Source organism: Halichoerus grypus, chromosome 1, assembly GCF_964656455.1.
Source record: "Halichoerus grypus chromosome 1, mHalGry1.hap1.1, whole genome shotgun sequence".
Classification (NCBI taxonomy): Eukaryota; Metazoa; Chordata; class Mammalia; order Carnivora; family Phocidae; genus Halichoerus; species Halichoerus grypus.
In genome coordinates, this window is record NC_135712.1 from 145,512,885 (window position 1) to 145,533,160 (window position 20,276).

Here is a 20,276-nt window from a genome sequence, read left to right on the forward strand (position 1 = left end):
TTTTACCTTCAAAATAGTATACACTTTTTCTGTAATACAAAAGGATATCAACTGGGCAGACTACTCAAAATAATAATCAAATTGTTCACATATTTGTAAAGGTTTTCAGGTCTGTGTGTATATATGTTTGTGTGCATTTTAAAATTTATGCAAATTCACATTAAAACCACTTTTTTTAATATGGGAGCTTACATTCATTCTGAGTCAGTTCTGTTATCTATATTGTGAAATCCTGTGATTAGGAGGATAGTAATTCATAAACCTATCCTTTTCTCCCTCCCCCCCCAATATTTATGTGATGAAGTTGGACTTCATGGTAACTCAGGTGGCATGTGGTATTTAGGATTCTTTTGAGGGGCTGAAGAAAGGCAGAATTCTGAGGAAATTGTTTCACCCAACAACCTTTTGTTTTTAGATTGATTAAGTGCACGTTAGAAAGATGGGGATAGGGTTACTTGTCTTGTGCTAAAACTTTTATTTGAGTGATCTTTGCTACAATCCACAAGTAAATATTTGAGACTGTGCAGAACTGTTCTGTTTGACTATAGGAAAGCATAGGAATTTGATATAATTTGATATTATTTGATATTATTTAACCTCTCTTTCAAATATTCTTTGAGAAGTGTCAAAGACAAAACTGTAAGCTGCACAACAAAATATGTGCTTTTATTGGGAGTCTTAGGGATTACAATCCAGGAGACACAGGTTTGATTGAAATCGAAAACCTGCTCTGGAGAGACAAAGGAGGTTAGAGTGTTTAAAGTGGAAAGAAAGGGGGTGCCTGGGTGGCTCAGTTGGTTAAGTGGCCAACTCTTGATTTTGGCTCAGGTTATGATCTCAGGGTCCTGGCATCAAGCCCCGAGTTGGGCTCCCCGCTTGTGGGGAGTCTGCTTGTCCCTCTGTCCCCACCCCCCACTTGTGCTCTCTCTCCCTCTTTCTCTCAAATAAATAAAATGTTTCAAAAATAAAAAATAAGTTGGAAAGAGAAGTTTTACATAAGTTGTATTGAAGAAAAGGTGATTGATGCTGGTTTATCTACAGCTACATTAATCTACATGTGATTGGTTGCTAGGGCTAATGTTGGGCAGAAAATCCATTTATGTCCATTATAACATAAGTAGATGCCTTGACTTTTAGCTGAGTTCAGTAAAAAAGAAAAAAAACCTCTGAGATTTGAGACAGAAGATATGCATGAACCCCACCTCCTCAATGTCCTCCTGGTTCCATTTCAAATAACTCTTAGGAATTATTCCATCGTATGCTCTCCATTGCTGGCAGATGCAGCATTGGGTTTAGTATGGAAGGATGTTAAAGCAGAAGAGGACCTTGGAGGTTAGCCTGAAACTCCAGCAGGTCACCTCTCCCTGGTTGCCTGCGTCTGCATGTGTCGGGGGCAGGGCTTTCCCTTCTGCCTGTTTCCAGTGGAGCTCCCAGCCCTGCCCCTGGATGTGGCAGCTGGTGCAAAATGATGAGTTGGGTGCTCTGTCCCCCTCCGTTGCTGGCAGGGAAGAGCTCTCTGTCCTCTGTATGGCTTCAAATGACGTTTCTAGCTGTCGAGGTTTTGCCTCGTGCCCTGCCCTTGATGGATTGTGTGATGATGACTTGGATGCTGTGGCTCAAAGTCATTGCTCTTGGAGTCATTCTGATGGAGCGCCAGAGCCTACATTATTCAGAGCATGGTCATGTGAAATGTTTCAGAATTGAAGCTATATTGGTGGTTTCTCCTCCTGCTGCTTTTGGGTCACAACCCTCTAGGGAGCATCCTGGGTGAAATCTGAAACCAACCCTGGCGCTGGCAGGGCAGGGAGAGATGGAAGAAACAGGCCGGCCACTCCAGATTGGTAGATGGCCATTTCATAAGCAAAGGGGACTTACATACGAGGCTTGTCTTGGGCAGCAAGACAGTGGATCTCTGCACCGCCTGCCAAATGTTAAAAGTTTATATATAGAGGCCTTCCCGGGGTTCAGTCACATATACCAGGTGTTAAGTGGCCGGTGTTCTCAACACTACATCACTATCTCAAGGATGTGTTCTAGGGGCAGCCTCTGGGAGCAGGAAAGGCCAGCAGAACCCACATTCCAAGGACTGGGAGGGGATGGGAGCCTCCGAGTGCCCTGGGTCACCTGGCCTTCATGTCTTTTTGATGACTTTCCCTAACAACTTCCAAGACAGGTTTTTTTGTGTGTGTTCATGTGTGTGTTTGGTTTGGTTGTTTAACATGCTACTTGTGCCCTGAGAGATGAGATTCTAAGATTAGCCAATAAGATTGGTGACGAATAGACTCCAGTCCTCTGTGGATGGTGTATGCATATCCCAGAAGCTCAGGGACAGCTCAGGGAAGCTCTCTTAAAGATCAGTGCCCCTTTTCCATGCACCCCACACAAACAGACTGGACAACATTCCCCTGTGCTCATCCATTGTCATGCAAGCCATCAGAAGGGAGGATCCCATTGTCAGTCAGTTTGCCCAAGGGGACCACACATCTTTTCATTTGCAGCTCATCAGAATTCATACACAGAAGGGGCTGTGACACTATTATTCCATATATCCATGGGGGCAATGGGGGGTGGCCAGGTGAGAGTGTGGTAGCAAGAAGACAGTCCCAATACATGTGTTTCATGAGTTGAGAAAGAGCTTGAAGTGCTTGGTGTTAAACAGAATCATTTGCTCCTCTTCTCCCTGTCTGTTGAAGATGGCCCACATCACCTGGGCACATGACACGAGGCAGTGCCAATGGGCAGGGACCCGAGCTGTTGTTGTCTCTGTGCACATCCCATTGAAATGTTGGTCAGCATTGATTTGGAGGTACCCAGTGGTTGGACACATAATAGGTCAGTTGACTGACTTTTAGTTCCTGATTGAGGTGACCAGCTACCCTGTGATGCAGAGAATTTTTGTTTTAGCACCTGTATACTTGGGGTTGCATCCTGAGCTTATCCTTTCTGGGCTCATTTTTCTTTCTTGAGGAAATCCAGTGGTCCCTCTTTCTTCCTTCCCATCCTCTCCAGTCTCTCCCTTCTATCTTTTGTCCTTCCCTTCTTAGCACTCATTCAGATTTATGGTTTTCTCTTTGACCTGCTTGAAGAAAACTTAATGAAGCCATCTTGATATGGAATTTCTTAAAGCTGAAGCTCATTTATTGGGGGTACAAGAATTAAAAATATGAAAATCCCATACCCTTCCCTTTCCCTTCCTCCCTATTCCCTCATTCCTAAGCTTAAGGGACTTCCCAGGGACTGGTGGGACAGTTGCTTTGATCCAGAAGCAGTGGATGTGAGCAAATGGGCACTCTGTAGATGAGTCTTGGTTGTCCAGCATACAGCCAAGACCCCCAAAGGGATTTGTCCCAGAATAGATATTGAAGAGGGGGGTCAGGTTTCAGCTGATAAGGTCCTTAGACCAGCCTGGCTTGATCTAAGAAATTTATTTAAGCTCTCAATAGTCCCCTTCTAGGTTTCAGAAATGGAACTGGCCAGTATATGGTCACATTCTTCCTTGGTTAAGTTGGTCAATCTGACTCCTCCGGAATCTCCTTATTTTTCTTGTGTTCCTAGCATATGCCCTGCTCTCTGCTCAGGGTCTGTGAGTTTCTTGATCCATCACGAGACCCTTTTACCCTGCCCATGGTTGTCCAGCATGATCCACATTAACGCTTTTATGCTTGTACCCAGTTTATGCTTATAGTAGAGTATCTTCAAATTCCAGTTAATATTCTGGGTCCTTGCTGGCATTTTTTTTTATTATCTAGGAGATGAAAAATTCCTCAGATGATTTTATCCTATTACAACCAATGTATTCTCCAAGATGGTATAGTTTCTATCATTGTGTGGCCAAAAATGAGCGTACTGAATGTTCCAAAGTGATTATACAAATATAACTGTTATTATCTAAGTAGAGTCTAAGAACAGGAAAGCTGATTGCCCTCAGTTATGGAGATTGAGAACAGAAGTGATCATGCATAAAATACCAAGTGCACCAAATTCCAGGGTGAGTGACAAAGATCCGGGCTGCCTTATGCTGCTGGTTTGTAAATACCCAGTGTATGTATTTGCAGTTCCCCTGATGTCTGATTTGTTACCTGCTCAGAATAATTTATTGGAGAAAGGTGCTCCTTCTTTGAAATTTCAACTCAGACGGTAAGATGACTAGGGTCTCATTGCCACTTTAGAGACAGTCCTGTGCAACAAAAACTAGTTGAAAGATCCAATGGGATCCAGACAGTGTGTGCTTTGGGGGTGTGAGGGCCAGTAGGTATTATGTTGAGGCATTCCCATGTCCTTAGGAGTAGCTCACCTACCACTAGCTGACCTAGCAAAGAGGTGTTAAGAGCACTGAATCCAGGTGTCCCAAGTGAGCGATCACTTTTAACAGAGAGTGCCATTAAAATTGTGTCAGCATCGGGGCGCCCAGGTGGCTCAGTTGGTTAGGCATCTGCCTTCGGCTCAGGTCATGATCTCAGGGTCCTGGGATTGGGCCCACATTGGGTCCTGTGCTCAGCAGGGGGTCTGCTTCTCCCTTCTCTCTGCCTGTCCCCCCAACTTGTGCATGCTCTCTCTCTCTCTCAAGAAATAAAAAATCTTTTAAAAAATTGTGTCAGCATCTTTCAGAATTTTTGGAGTATGTATTTTCCATGCTGATGCAAGTGCTTCATGAGTCCTTAATAACTATATCACATGGGAGAGATTTTATGTATTTTATTTAAAGTGAAAAGATCTGGATTTATCATTTATTGCAAATATTCAAAAAGTATGTACCTATTAGACTTTTTGAGGAAGATTATTTTTATTGTTCAATAAGTATTTATCAATTATTTAATTGAAGACAATTTCTAGTCTGTGACAAGGTAATTCCTTGAAGGAGACTCCCATGCGCTATCTATCCCTTCCCCAACTGTATTCACCTAAGCAGCTTTGAGCCAGTTTGTTTCTTTGTTAATCTACCAGAGGCCTCTGCATACCAGGCACTGCACCTCGCACTGGGGACTGATTAAAAGTCCCAGTTCTGCCCTCCAGGGGCTCAGCATCAGGTGAGGACTGGATGAACCACGGGTTACTGTATACAGTAGGTGCAATGATGAAGTCAGGCACAGGAAGGTCACGTCGGTGCTGTCCAACAAGGATAGCCTTCCCCACGCCCCCTCCCCCCCACCCCAGCTTCAGCAAACAGCATCTGGCCTGAATTTTTAAGAGTGAATATTAGTTTGCCAAGGCTTTATTTTTGTAACATTTTATTATTATCTATTACTTTGGACAGTGGCAGGGATGTGACAGGAAGATGGAAGGAGTTGTGTGTCTGGATGCACACCTATATTTTCTCATTTGTCCCCCTACTTGGGGCCCGTTTTTGGCTCGGATAGGGTGTTGTGGGGCAGTTTGGCCTGTCTGTCAGCCCCCCAGGCAGACACAGGAAAGGGGTGCAGTCTATCCCTGGGGACGCTGGTCCTGGCTGCTTCCCGCCATCTCTCTCCGTTGCCAGGGCTCTCCTGCCTGAGTAGCATTGGCTCCAACCCAGTGCACCTGCCTTGAGGAGTAGGGCCCTACCAAGAACCAGGAGGGAGGATGGAAGTTTCCTGCTAGAAGCTTAAATAATGTGAAAGAGCAGGAGGGCTGAGCAAGCCAAGTGACACAGTTAACCTGCCACAGAAGGGCATCCCCAGCAGTCCGCCATTGGTGTTGAGCGAGGACTGGAATTCTCAGGCTGAACTCAGCATACTGATTGGCAAATGGTACCGTTTGGTCCACAGCCTCCCTTCTGTGTCAGCTGCAATGTATTGCAAATAAGAACTTGTATTTGCTGCTGCTACAGGGCCTCTATACTATCTGTCAGTCAAATTAAAAAATTTAAATTCTTTTCTCTCACGTCTTTTAATCAGAAAGATGATGACCCAAATCAAGGAAGAGACTTAATTCTGTACCTCCAGGCTTATAGGGTGAGAGCGTCCTACATCTTTGGCTACAGATGGGGAAGAGCGTGCTTGAGGTTCTCCTTGAGCCTCCTTGGAGGCTGCTAAGCCCCCAGCAGCCCTGACCAGAGGACAGAGGGGCTATTTGACTGTTTCACAACCGGCAGAGCAAATGCCCAGTGGTAGTTACCCCAGCCCCAGCTTCATAACACCCCAAACATTCCAGCTTCGGATGCCCAAATCCTGGCCTTGCTTCCCAGGAAATCCTGTGTGTGTGTGTGTGTATGTGTGTGTGTGTGTGTGTGTGTGTGTGTGTGTGTGTATTTATTGATGAGGTAAATTAGTGGAGATTAATTTTAAATTTGTGTTCCTTCACCTTGTTCCCTTCCCTTTTCCTTACCCACAGGAGTCAGAATTTGGGTCAATAAATCATGAGAGTATTTCCAAAATCATAACATGATACTTCTGTGGGATTGAGAGCAACAGAGCTACAGTACCCTTGCTTCTGCCATCCCTTGGTTCTCATGGCCCTCCCTCCCTTCAGGCCTTTGAATCCCCCTGGGGCTCTGGACAAACGGGGTGGTGGGACGCAATGGCCCCCCTACCTTGGGCCTACAGTGGACTCTAATATATTCACCGGGCCTGCAGGCCCCAGATTTAAGCCCTAGGAATGGGGATGAGTCTTGCCACTCGAGAAGGAGGAGCCTGGTTAGCAGTGGAGGACAGGAGGAGCAGTGGAGACAGGGGACAAACTGTCCCCACCTTATCTTTGGCAGAGGAGAGCTTCAAGAGGGGGCCCGGCGAGAATCAAGGGGAATTTATCACGGATGGGATGTGGGAGGCGGGAGAGAGGCAGTGGCCCCAGGTGATTCCAGGATTTATAGCTGCATGGTGGACAGATGGTAGAGCCCTTCACTGAGACAGGAAGCCAAAGGACGATGTGTGAGGGGAAAGGACAGGATGAGTTCAGTTTAGATCCCATTGAGTTGGAGCTGTGTGTGGTACGGCCTTGTGAAAAATCAGTAATATGAAAAAATGTCCTCTTCCGCTCCGTCCAATACATTTATTTCATCTGAATGCTCTGAAGAGTCTTCTGTGGGCTCCAGATGTCTAGGAATCTAGTTGTATGAGAGAAAGCATAAAAAGGAAAGTGAGCGAACACACACTCTGTCTCTGTCACCTTTGTACTATGTCCCAGAACATGCGCAGTAGACTAGCATCCTGTAGTGCAACGTGCAAAAAGGTTTTCCCCTGAAATGTGATCTCACTGTGTGTTGAGTAGGACATGCCCTGTGTTTATTTGCCAGAGATTATAGATTTCACGTTCATAACTCTTGCATGTGCTTCTGCTTTTCTGCCTCCTCTTGGTTTCCAACCTCCCTGGGGACCAGTGGTTGTCTTTTAATTTGCCCTCTTTAGAATCCTGACCCCACACCAAGGGCAAAAGAGAGTGACTGTGGCTCATTGTGAGTTTCTATTGCTAAAGGTGTTTCCTGCCTTGACTATTGAGAGCCCTGCCAAACTTTTGAGTCTGGCCATCTGACGTCCCTAGTGCCATTTCTGTCCTCAGATATTAGAGGAAAGTATAATGCTTTGTTTACAGTGAAACTGCTCTGGGAAGGCTGATCATTTTTCAGTAGTGTTTCCTTGCTGTGCCCTTGGTAGTTCAGAGCTGTCCTCTATAAGCACTGAAGCAATTAGTTTTGAGAAGGCTGATTCTTCAGGGTCCAGTGCTCCCCTGCCTTTCATTTGCTGAAGCTGTACATTTTAATGAAGTTGTTTCATCTATGTTGCCAAACACTAGAATTTTGCTGCTTCAATTCTAATTATCTCTACTGGCAAATGCTATGTTTTATTAGAACTCTCAAGTGCTCTGTTTATTAAATGTCCGCACACTATGGCATTAGGCACACAAATTAGGTCAGCTGTGCTTATTGATGGGTTATGGATAAAGGATTTTTTCGTCATAATCTTAAAATGCAGTGCAATTGCCTTCTGTGGCTTTGTGCGTGGTCGGCGATGCCTTTTCTGATGAGCTCGGCTGCCTTTCTTACCCGGCCGCCGAGGCTCATGCTGAGTGTCTGAGCAGTGGGGCTGTGGTCGGGGGCTCAAGGTATGTATTTCCAGTCTTTGGAGTAACAGCTTATTCTTTTCTTTCCTGGAGTTGCCTAGCACCTCCATCTTGCTTCCTGTGTTCTATGCCTTAGAGCATTGTGGTATCTACAGAGGACGCTTCTGAAGCCAAGAGATGCCAGTCATGGTGGCACAGGGAGGGCAGCGCTGCCAGAGCTGCCCCAATTCAGTATTTCTCAGCTTTTCCAGCCCCTGCTCTGGGCCCCTTTACGTGCCTGCCACCTCACCCCATGGGCCCTCAGGTGGTATGGGTTAAGCTGGGATGTGCTGGTGGGCTGTTGGCTCTGACCCCTGTCTCTCCTTCCTTGTGCCCCGTGACTGTGGGTCAGCAGGCAGCGCTGCATGGTGATCAGGTGCGTGGCTTCCGCCATCCCACGGACCCAGTCCTAGCTTCACCGCTGAAGAGCTGGCTGATTCCTGGCAAGTTACACTTCACCTCGCCAACCTCAGTGGCCTTATCTGTAGCAAGGGGAGACCTGGAGCCACTTCAGTGTTTCTGTGAGGATCAGATGCGATGCTGACATAGGTTACATGCCTGGGATACGAGCCTTGGCACCCAGTGCCCCATCAGCAAACTGTCAGCACTGCCTTGTTCCTCCGCAGGCCAAGATCAGCACTGAGGCCACTGGTGCCTGGGCCCCTGACCCTGTGCCAAAGGCCCTGTTGCAAGTCATCAGCTGCTTCTCTCTCTCCTTACACTGCTTTACTTGCATGTATTGAGGTGCCAATGGTGTGGACTCCTTGCTTTTATTCATGAGCCGTGGGGATTTAAAAAAAAAAAAAAAAAGACATCAGGACTTTCCCTAGCCTTCTGTTACAATCTTTTTACCCTGGAACTCAGTCATAGCTTTCTGGGGAGAGGGGCTGCCCTAGAGGAGCATCTAATGGGGACCCAGTCTTTCATTGGGATCATCCCTCCCCTCCAACTCTGGCCTGTGGTCTTTGAACCAAACTTGAGTTTCCCATTTGTCTTTACACCAGGCTTGCAGAGTGCCCGAGAACAACTCTGGCCCCACAAATTTGCCCCCCTGTTTTCTCCCTTCATATAATCCTCTACTCTGACTTTAAGTAACTGTGGTGTTTTTCAATGCATCATTTATCCCCTGTAGGCTAATATGGTTGTGAACAGCAAGAACAAATCTTATTAAAGTTGCTAAGAGAAATGAAATAAACCAATTTGATAGAAGTTAATGGAAGTGTGTTTAACTCATTTTTATGCCTTCTCAACTGCTCTTCGTGTGTATTTCATTCTTTCTGAGGGAAATGATGACCTGAGCCATAGCAGTAGCTGTCTCAATACCCCCTGGAGAACTGCGGCATCATCTCGAGCAGGAGCAAGGACTCTGTTCCATGCCCTTCCTCCCCAACACTATGTAGGAAGCACATATATATCTACAAGAGAGAAGAGTGCGTAAATAGAATTCTCTACTATAATTTTTACGAAGCCCTCACTTTATATTAAACAAAAGTCATAGTGTATGAATGGCTTGAAATCCAACAACAATGTTTTTGATAATGGTTAGAAAAGAAAAAGAACCATTTCTCCCGGTCTGGTTATAGGATTATTGGTCTCTTTTATTTCCTGCATCAGATACTTTATCCTGGAGACCCCCAGTAGTATGGTTGGCTGGGGCTTTTAATGATCAGAGTGCACCTTGACTTTATGCCCCTCTGCAGACTGAGTTGTGGGCTGGCAGAGGCCTTCATTTTGCAGGGACTCTAGAACCTTCAGGGCAGGAGTCCGAGAACCTGGTTGGCCAGGGGACAGTCCTGGATTTGTAGTGTTCAGGGGTAATGGGGATTTGGATAGTTGGCTTTTGTACTAAAGGAAATGCCTATATTAGCAAGTGGCACTCACCCCATGAGTACAAGGGAAAACTGAAGTATTGGCTTCACAGGGAGGCAAAAATATTACCAAGAGCATCATAGAAGAGGCACATTTAATCGTAAGAAATGCGTATATTGAAGGAACAATGGATTTATCTCTAATGAAACTGCCCTGTATTTGCTGACAGGCTGGTCTTTGAACAAGGAGCAAAATGTGTTATTTTATTGAATGGGACCAAAAAAAAAAAAAGAAAAAAGAAAACCAAAAAGATTTATTAGCTTCTCTTTTCTTGACTAGAATAGGTTTCCTATGTATCGTTAGTTACTTTATCATGAATAACATGTTGTGTCATCTTGTGCTTATTAATCACCCTTTCCTTCCAACCAACTGTATGAATAATTAGATGAAATCGGTGGCGGACCATCGCTTCCTTATTCATCTTCTTAAACCGGTGTCAGTGGAACATTCAAACATGAACATCCACTCTTAAGTGTGTGTTTCTAAAGAAAGGTAGAAATTTTTAGGCACCGGTATTTGGAAAGCAAACTCCTTGTCTCAGACCAAGCGAAGACCTAGATGGTGCGACTCGGAACATCAAGTGGCTGGCGTTGCTGGGAGGTACACATCTGGCAACAGAGCAGCTTCAGAGCCAGATGCAGTGCTGGTGTTTTTGTAAGCTTTGGAAACCAGGTGTCCATCAAGGGTCTCCTGGTCACTCTGCTGCATTTGTCACTCTGAGATGTGATAGCTTTATTTTGTGATCTCAGTTCACTTTCAAGTGTGGTCTCCTAAGCTCCATGTAGTTGATTCCTAGTCACTCTGACTCCCCTGTCCCCCATCTAAAGCCCAGAGGGCTGTGTGGTTGTCACTCAGCTGTGCGTGGGGCACTGCATGCAGCAGCGCTGGTACTCTGAAGGGGTCATGCTGCCTCCCAGCTGACTTAACACACTGTTGGGGAGTGGGAGTGCCTTAACGCAGAAGGATCTGCTTCATTAAAGCGGAGAAAGATAATTATTTGACCTTGTGCAAAGAATGAAGGGATGGAGGTCATTTGATCATTTGTCTCTATCATGATGTAATTACAATTCTGTATAGTTATGATGGAAATTGTGATCTATTGCAGGAACATCAGGAGAACATTCTGGGTAACACCATGCAAAGTGTGATTGCATTGCTCAACAATCTGGTTGCCTGCAAAGATTCAAATATGAAGCTACTTTATGAACAAGGTAAATGCTTCTTAGAATTCATTTTGAGTCTTGATTTCTGCCTATTTGTTATTTTCCTCATCATATGTAGCGGGGAGTCAAGAAGTGCTATTCAAAGTTGATGAATCAAAATAGACATTTAAGAATCTATAAATAATAATAATGTTATCAGCAAAAATAGGAAATGTGGTTAGATTGTGGTAGTCTCTCTAAGTTCATTTATTTTCCTTTAGGGCTCAAAGTTTCCTTCCTCCTATAGATACTGTTACAGATGATAAACCAAGAAGTACAAGTGTAAGCATGGTAGTTAGACTTATTGCTGTCCATCAGAATAAAAACTATTTAGTCCAAAGCATCTTGGAAAATGAGATCGGATGAGTTGAGGGTGGCTTTATGTTACATCTTATGCATACCTATAACATTAAGATTAAAAACGTTTTTAAAGACTTTATTTTTTTATACCAGTTTTAGGTTTAAAACCACATTGAGAGGGAGGTACAGAGATTTCCCATATAACCCCTGCCCCCATTTATATCCTCCCCTTTTAATTGCCTTTTTATTGTCTCTATAGTTTTGTCTTTTCCAGAATGTCATAGTTGGAGTCCTACAGTATGTAGCTTTTTAGGATTAGTGGTTTTCACCTAGTGATATGCATTTCCGGTTCCTCCATGTCTTTTTTAAAAAAAATATTTATTTATTTATTTATTTGACACAGAGAGAGATAGAGATAGAGAGAGAGAGCGCAAGCACAAGCAAGGGGAGACAGGCAGAGGGAGAGGGAGAAACAGGCTCCACGCCAAGCAGGGAGCCCCATGCGGGGCTCGATCCCAGGACTCTGGGATCATGACCTGAGGTGAAAGCAGGTGCTTAACCGACTGAGCCACCCAGGTGCGCCCGCCCCCGGTTCCTCCATGTCTTTTCATGACTTGTTAACTCATTTCTTTTCAACACTGAATAATACTCCATTTGTCTGGATATATCACAGTTGTGTTTTTTTTTTTTTAAATCCATTCCCCAGCTGAAGAGTATCTTGGTTTCTTCTAGGCTTCATAACAAGGATGTTGTTATCTAAATTAAGTCTAGAGATACATGAGACCCCTTGGGTACATTTTTGTCAGCTCCTTGAATTTTGGTCCTCTCAAACTTGAAGACCTGTGAACTAAGGACACAAGTTATCTGCTCTGCCACATTTTTAGACTCAATGAGGAGACACAGAAAGAAGAACCCTCATAGAAACTCTTATTTAAAAGGAAAAACTAAAAGGACATAGCAGTCACTGATGCATGACAATGTTGAAATCTTGGCAAACACATTTCCTGATTTCCCTTTGTTCCACAGGGGGGAAAAATATCCCGCTTTGAGAGTACTCCCTGCGAATGCTTCTCTATGGCTCTTGCCTCTAACTTCTGGTTCATTGTTCTTTTTCCATAAAGATGGCCCATCGTTGTAGCTGAGTAGGATTCTAAGCCTGATTCCTATCTTAGACGTTTGGGGCCCTATAACTTCTTTTCATTCTAAAAGGAATTATCCCTATTCTTTTTAGTCCGAATCGGTGGTGTTTCTTACAATATTAAGTCTAGCAAAATCTTTGTTAGGTTCTTATAAATTTTTTTCTAGTTTTATTGAGAAATAAACATCACTGTATAAATTTAAGGCATACGGCATGCTGGTTTGATTTGCATATATATTGTGAAATTACCACAATAAGTTCAGCTAATATTCATCTTCTCCTATAGATAGAATAAAAAGAAATGAAAAAAATGGGCATTTTTTTTCCTTATAATGAGAACTCTTAGCATTTACTCTTAACAATTTTCCTATATATTGTATAGCAGTGTTAGCTATAGTCATCATGTTGCATATTACTTCCCTAGTACTTGTTTGTTCTTACAGCTGGGGGCTTGTACCTTTTGACCACCTTTTTCCTATTCCTCCTCTCTGCACCGTCCACCTGTAGTAACCACATACATGCATACACATACATACATACATACACACATACCATAACTTCTTTATCCATTTATTGGTCAATAGATACTGAGGTTGTTTTCATGTCTGGCTATTATAAATAATGCTGCTATGAACATGCAGGTGCAGATATTTTCTGAGTTAGTGTTTTTGTCCTATGGCTATATTCCCAGAAGTAGAATTGCTGGATCACATGATAGCTCTATTTTTTTTTTTTTTTAAGGATCCTCCATCTTGTTTTCCATAGTGGCTGCACCAATTTACTTTCTCACCAACAGTGAACAAGGGTTCCTTTTCTCATCTATGCCCTTGTTAGCCCTTATCTTTTTGATGGTGGCCGTTCTAACAGGCCTAAGATGGTATCTCATTGTGGTTTTAATTTGCATTTTTCTAATGACCAGTGATGTTGATCATCTTTTCACTTACCTGTTGGCCTTTTGTGTATCTTCTTTGGAGAAGTGTGTATTCAGGTCCTTTACCCATTTTTTAATTGGGTTACTTTTTTTTTGCTATTGAGTTGTAAGGTTTCTTTATGTATTTTGGATATTACTGCCTTATCAGATATGTGGTTTGCAAATATTTTTTTTTCATTTCATAGGTTGTCTTTTCACTTTCTTGATGGTTTCTTTTGCTGTACAGAAGCTTTTTAGGAGTTTTTTTTCTACTTCTGTAAAAATGTCATTGGCAACTTCATAGGGATTGCATTGAATATATAGATGGCTTTTTGTATTTTTGCCATTTTAATGCTATTAATTCTTCCAATCCATGAACACAGGATACCTTTCCATTTCTTCCTTTCTTCTTCAATTTCTTTCATTAACATCTTGTATTTTTCAGAGTAGAGATCTTTCACTTCTTTACTTAAATTTATTCCTCAGCATTTTGTTGCTTTTGATGCTATTGAAATTCGGATTGATTTCTTTTTCATAAAATTCATTGTTATCATATAGAAATGCTACTGATTTTTTTGTTAATTTTGTATCCTGCAACTTTACTGAATTTACTGATTACATCTAACAGTTTTTTGGTTGAGTCTTTAGAGTTTCTTTATATAAAGTAATGTCATCTACAAATAGAGACAGTTTTACTTCTTTGTTTGCAATTCCCTTTACATGTCTTTGTAGTGACTTTTATTTCTTTTTCTTCCCTGATTGTTCTTGCAAGGACTTCTAGTACTGTGTTGAAGAGGAATGGTGAGAATGTGCACCCTTGTCTTTTCCTGATCTTAGAGGAAAAGCTTTCAACTTTTCACAATTGAGGATGATGTTAAACTGCAGGATTGTCATATATGACCTTTATTATGTTGATATGTTCTTTTGATGCCTAATTTGTTAGCTTTTATCATAATGGATGTTGAATTTTGTTAACTGCTTTTTCTTTGTCTATTAAGATGATCATATGATTCTTTTCATTCTATTAATGTGATGTATCACATTGATTTTGCATATGTTGAACCATCCTTGAATCCCACTTGATCATGGTGAATGATCCTTTTTAATGTGCTGCTGACTTTGGTTTGTTAGTGTTTTGTTGATAATTTTTGCATCTGTATTCATCAGGGATATTGGCATTTAGTTTTCTTTCTTAGTAGTGTCCTTTTGTGGTTTTGGTAACAGGATAAATGCTGGCTTTGTAAAATGAGTTCAGGAATGTTCCCTGCTCTTTTGATTTTTTGGAAGAGTTTGAGAAGAATTGGTATTCTTCTTTAAATGTTTGGTAAAATTCACCAATGAAGCCATCTGGTCCTGGACTTTACTTCATTGGGAGGTTTTTGCTTACTGATTCATTATCCTTACTAGTAATCAGTCTGTTTTTTCCTGATTTTCTATTTTTTCCTCATTCAGATTTTCTATTTTTTCCTGATACAGTATTGGTAAATTGTACATTTCTAAGAATTTTTCCATTTCTTGTAAGTTGTCTAGTTCGTTGATGTATTGTGGGTTCATAGTAGCTTCTTAATGATCCTTTGAATTTCTGTGGTATCCATTGTAATGCCTCCTTTTTCATTTATAATTTTGTTGATTCAAGTCCTTTCTCTCTCTCTCTCTCTCTCCCTTCCTCCCTCCCTCTCTCTCTTTTGGTTAATCTAACTAAGAGTTTGTCAATTTTGTTTATCTTTTCAAAAGAACCAACTCTTAGTTTGGTTAATCTTTGCTACTGTTTTTCTGTTTTCTATTTCATTTATTTATGCTCTAATCTTTCTTATTTTCTTTGGGCTCAGGTTTTTTTTTTTTTTTTTCCTAATTGAAGTATAGTTGAGTTTCTGGTGTACAACATAGTGATTCGACAAGTCTATACATTATGCTGTGCTCATCACAAGTGTAGCTACTATATGTCACCATACAATGCCATTACATTATTAGTTGGTTTGTCTTTTTCTGACTCCTTAAGGTGTAGATTTAGGTTGTTTCTTTGGGGTCTTTCTAGCTTCTTAATGTAAGTGTTATTACTGTGAACTTCCCTCTTAGAACTACTTTTGCTACATCCCATAAATTCTGATATGTTTCTAGTTCCATTTGTCTCAAACTTTGTTTTAAATTTCACCTGTAATTTTTCTTTGACCCACTGGTTGTTCAGGAGAGTGTTTAATTTCCATGTATTTGTGAATTTTCCAGTTTTTCTATTGTTAGTGATTTTTAGTTTCATGCCATTGTGATCAGAGAAGATACTTGATATTGTTTCAGTCTTTTAAAATTTGCTAAGACTTATTTTGTGGCCTAATGCATGATCTATCTTAGAATGTGGTCAGTATGCATTCAAGAAGAATGTAAATTCTGCTGTTGTCGGATAAAATGCTCTGTGTATGTCTGTTAGCTCTATTGGTCTCTAGTGTTCAAATCTGCTGTTTCCTTATGGATTGTCTGTCTGGATGATTTATCCATTGTTGAGAGTAGGGCATTAAAGTAACCAACTATTATTGTATTACTGTTATTTCTCCTTTTATATCTGTTTTTGCTTTATACATTTAGGAGCTCCAATGTTTGGCACATAAATATATTTTTTTAATTTTTTATTTAAATTCAATTTAGTTAACATATACTGTATTATTAGTTTCAGGGGTTGAATTTAATGATTCATCAGTTGCATGTAATACCCAGTGCTCATAACATCAAGTGCCCTCCTTAACATCACCCAATTACCCCATCCCCCCACCCTCCACCCCTCCAGCAACCCTCAGTTTGTTTTCTAGAGTTAAACATCTCTTATTTATAATTGTTATATCTTCATGTAATGACGTCTTCATCATTATATAATGATCTTGTTAGTCTCTTTATCATTTGTAGTTGAAAATTCATTTTGTCTGATATAAGTATAGCTGCGCCTGCTTTTTTTGGTTACCATTTAATTAAAATGTCCTTTTCTATCCCTCACTCTCAGTGAAGTCTCTTGTAGCCAGCATATTGTTGGATTTTTTAAAAAAATCCATTCAGGCATTCTATGTCCTTTAATTAGATAATTTAATCTGTTTCAAGTAATTATTGACAGGTAGGGACTTACTGTTGCCACTCTGTTGGTTGTTTCTGGTTATCTTATAGATTAATTGTTCTTTGTTTCTTATCCTGCTTTTTATGAGTTTTGATGTCTTTTGCCATCCCTGTACTTCGACTTCTTTATCATATTATTTGTGTAAGTATTATAGGTTGTTTCCTTGTGGTTATGATAAGGCTTACATAAGATATTTCAAACTTGTAACACCCTATTTTAAGCTGATAACAACTTCAGTAGAATTTTTAAACTTGACAATTTTACTTTCTGTCAGGTTATTGCTGTTACAATTTATGTGTTTTTTATATTGTGTAATTAATAACAGATTATTGTAGTTATTATTTTTAATACATTAGTTTTTTTATACTTGTGAACTAGAGTTGTAAGTGAATTATTCACCACTATTACCATATTGCAGAATCTAACTATGACTATATACTTAAACCATTACCAGTGAGATTTATACTATCTTTTTATATTTTTATGATGGTATTTTACTCTTACTTCCACTCAAGAACTTCCTTTAGCATTTCTTGTAAGGCAGTTCTGATGGTAATGAACTCCTTTTGTTTGTTTAGGAAAGTCCTTATTCCTTCATTTCTGAAAGACAGCTTCATGGGGTTTAGAATTCTTGGTTGACAGTTATTCTCTTTCAGTATTTTAAATATGCCATCCCATTCTCTCCTTGCCTGAAAGTTTCTGTTCAGAAATTTGTCAGTAGTCTTGTGGGGGTTCCCTTGTATGTAACTTCCTCCTTTTCTCTTGCTGTTCTTTAAATTCTTTCTTTGTTTTTGGCTTTTGACAATTTAATTATAATGTGTCCCTGTAACTCTATTCAGGTTCAACCTATTTGGGGTCCCTTGGGCCTCAGACATGGAAATGTCCATTTTTCTCCCCAGCTTCTGGATGTTTTCAGCCATTGTTGCTTTAAGTATACTTTCTGTTCCTTTCTCTTCTCATTCTGGAATCTCCATAATGTGGATATTGTTTCCTTTCATAGTGTCCCCATAATTCATATAGGCTTTTTCACTCTTTCGTTGCTTTTTCCTTTTGCTTTTATGACTGTGTAATTACCATGTCCTATACTCTAGGGCACTGGTTCTTTCTTCTGTATTGCTGGGTCTACTTTGGAAACTCTATTGAATTCATCAGTTTAGTTATTGTATTTTTAAAAAATTTTTTATTGTTATGTTAATCACCACACATTACATCATTAGTTTTTGATGTAGTATTCCATGATTCATTGTTTGTGCATAACACCCAGTGCTCCATGCAGAACGTGCCCTCCTCAATACCCATCACCAGGCTAACCCATCCTCCCACCCCCCTCCCCTCTAGAACCCTCAGTTTGTTTTTCAGAGTCCATCGTCTCTCATTGTTCGTCTCCCCCTCCAATTTCCCCCGCTTCAGTCTTCCCCTCCTGCTATCTTCTTCTTTATTTTCTTTTTCTTAACATATATTGCATTATTTGTTTCAGAGGTACAGATCTGTGATTCAACAGTCTTGCACAATTCACAGCGCACACCATACCACATACCCTCCCCAGTGTCTATCACCCAGCCACCCCATCCCACCCACCGCCCCCCCCCAGCAACCCTCAGTTTGTTTCCTGAGATTAAGAATTCCTCATATCAATGAGGTCATATGATACATGTCTTTCTCTGATTGACTGATTTCGCTCAGCATAACACCCTCCAGTTCCATCCACGTCGTTGCAAATGGCAAGATCTCATTCCTTTTGATGGCTGCATAATATTCCATTGTATATATATACCACCTCTTCTTTATCCATTCATCTGTCGATGGACATCTTGGCTCTTTCCACAGTTTGGCTATTGTGCACATTGCTGCTATAAACATCGGGGTACACGTACCCCTTCGGATCCCTACATTTGTATCTTTGGGGTAAATACCCAGTAGTGCAATTGCTGGATTGTATGGTAGCTCTATTTTCAACTTTTTGAGGAACCTCCATGCTGTTTTCCAGAGTGGTTGCACCAGCTTGCATTCCCACCAACAGTGTAGGAGGGTTCCCCTTTCTCTGCATCCCCGCCAACATCTGTCGTTTCTTGACTTGTTCATTTTAGCCATTCTGACTGGTGTGAAGTGGTATCTCATTGAGGTTTTGATTTGGAGTTCCCTGATGCCGAGCGATGTTGAGAGCTTTTTCATATGTCTTTTGGCCCTTTGGATGTCTTCTTTGGAAAAATGTCTGTTCATGTCTTGTGCCCATTTCTTGATTGGATTCTTTGTTCTTTGGGTGTTGAGTTTGATAAGTTCTTTATAGATTTTGGATACTAGCCCTTTATCTGATATGTCATTTGCAAATATCTTCTCCCGTTCTGTCTGTTGTCTTTTGGTTTTGTTGACTGTTTCTTTTGCTGTGCAAAAGCTTTTTATCTTGATGAAGTCCCAATAGTTCATTTTTGCCCTTGCTTCCCTTGCCTTTGGCGATGTTTCTAGGAAGAAGTTGCTGCGGCTGAGGTCAAAGAGGCTGCTGCCTGTGTTCTCCTTTAAGACGTTGATGGACTCCTGCCTCACATTTAGGTCTCTCAACCATTTTGAGTCTATTTTTGTGTGTGGTGTAAGGAAATGGTCCAGTTTCATTCTTCTGCATGTGGCTGTCCAATTTTCCCAACACCATTTGTTGAAGAGACTGTCTTTTTTCCATTGGACATTCTTTCCTGCTTTGTCAAAGATTAGTTGACCATAGAGTTGAGGGTCCATTTCTGGGCTCTCTATTCTGTTCCATTGATCTATGTGTCTGTTTTTGTGCCAGTACCATACTGTCTTGATGATGACAGCTTTGTAATAGAGCTGGAAGTCTGGAATTGTGATGCTGCCAGCTTTGCTTTTCTTTTTCAACATTCCTCTGGCTATTCGAGGTCTTTTCTGGTTCCATACAAATTTTAGGATTATTTGTTCCATTTCTTTGGAAAGAGTGGATGGTATTTTGATGGGGATTGCACTGAATGTGTAGATTGCTCTAGGTAGCATTGACATCTTCACAATATTTATTCTTCCAATCCATGAGCATGGAACATTTTTCCATTTCTTTGTGTCTTCCTCAATTTCTTTCATGAGTATCTTATAGTTTTCTGAGTACAGATTCTTTGCCTCTTTGGTTAGATTTATTCCTAGGTATCTTATGGTTTTGGGTGCAATTGTAAATGGGATCGACTCCTTAATTTCTTTCTTCTGTCTTGTTGTTGGTGTATAGGAATGCCACTGATTTCTGTGCATTGATGTTATATCCTGCCACTTTACTGAATCCTGTATGAGTTCTAGCAGTTTTGGGGTGGAGTCTTTTGGGTTTTCCACGTAAAGTATATCATCTGCAAAGAGTGAGAGTTTGACTTCTTCTTTGCCGATTCGGATGCCTTTTATTTCTTTTGTTGTCTGATTGCTGTGGCTAGGACTTCTAATACTATGTTGAATAGCAGTGGTGATAGTGGACATCCCTGCCGCATTCCTGACCTTAGGGGGAAAGCTCTCAGTTTTTCCCCATTGAGAATGATATTCGCTGTAGGTTTTTCATAGATGGCTTTTATGATATTGAGGTATGTACCCTCTATGCCTATACTCTGAAGAGTTTTGATCAAGAAAGGATGCTGTACTTTGTCAAATGCTTTTTCTGCATCTATTGAGAGGATCGTATGATCCTTGTTCTTTCTTTTGTCGATGTATTGTATCACGTTGATTGATTTGCGGATGTTGAACCAACCTTGCAGCCCAGGGATAAATCCTACT

At 41.2% G+C, this 20,276-nt stretch overlaps 1 protein-coding gene across 4 annotated transcripts in view; it reads left to right on the forward strand.

The window, feature by feature from the left end:
* The window catches only part of ULK4 (unc-51 like kinase 4), a 594,792-nt gene that overhangs the window by 335,711 nt on the left and 238,805 nt on the right, over positions 1-20,276 (forward strand). For all 4 annotated transcript variants that reach the window (XM_078073211.1, XM_036080328.2, XM_078073222.1 and 1 more), the window contains one exon: positions 10,988-11,093. In XM_078073211.1, the coding sequence (XP_077929337.1) occupies positions 10,988-11,093 (106 nt within the window). The remainder of the gene's footprint in view (positions 1-10,987; positions 11,094-20,276) is intronic.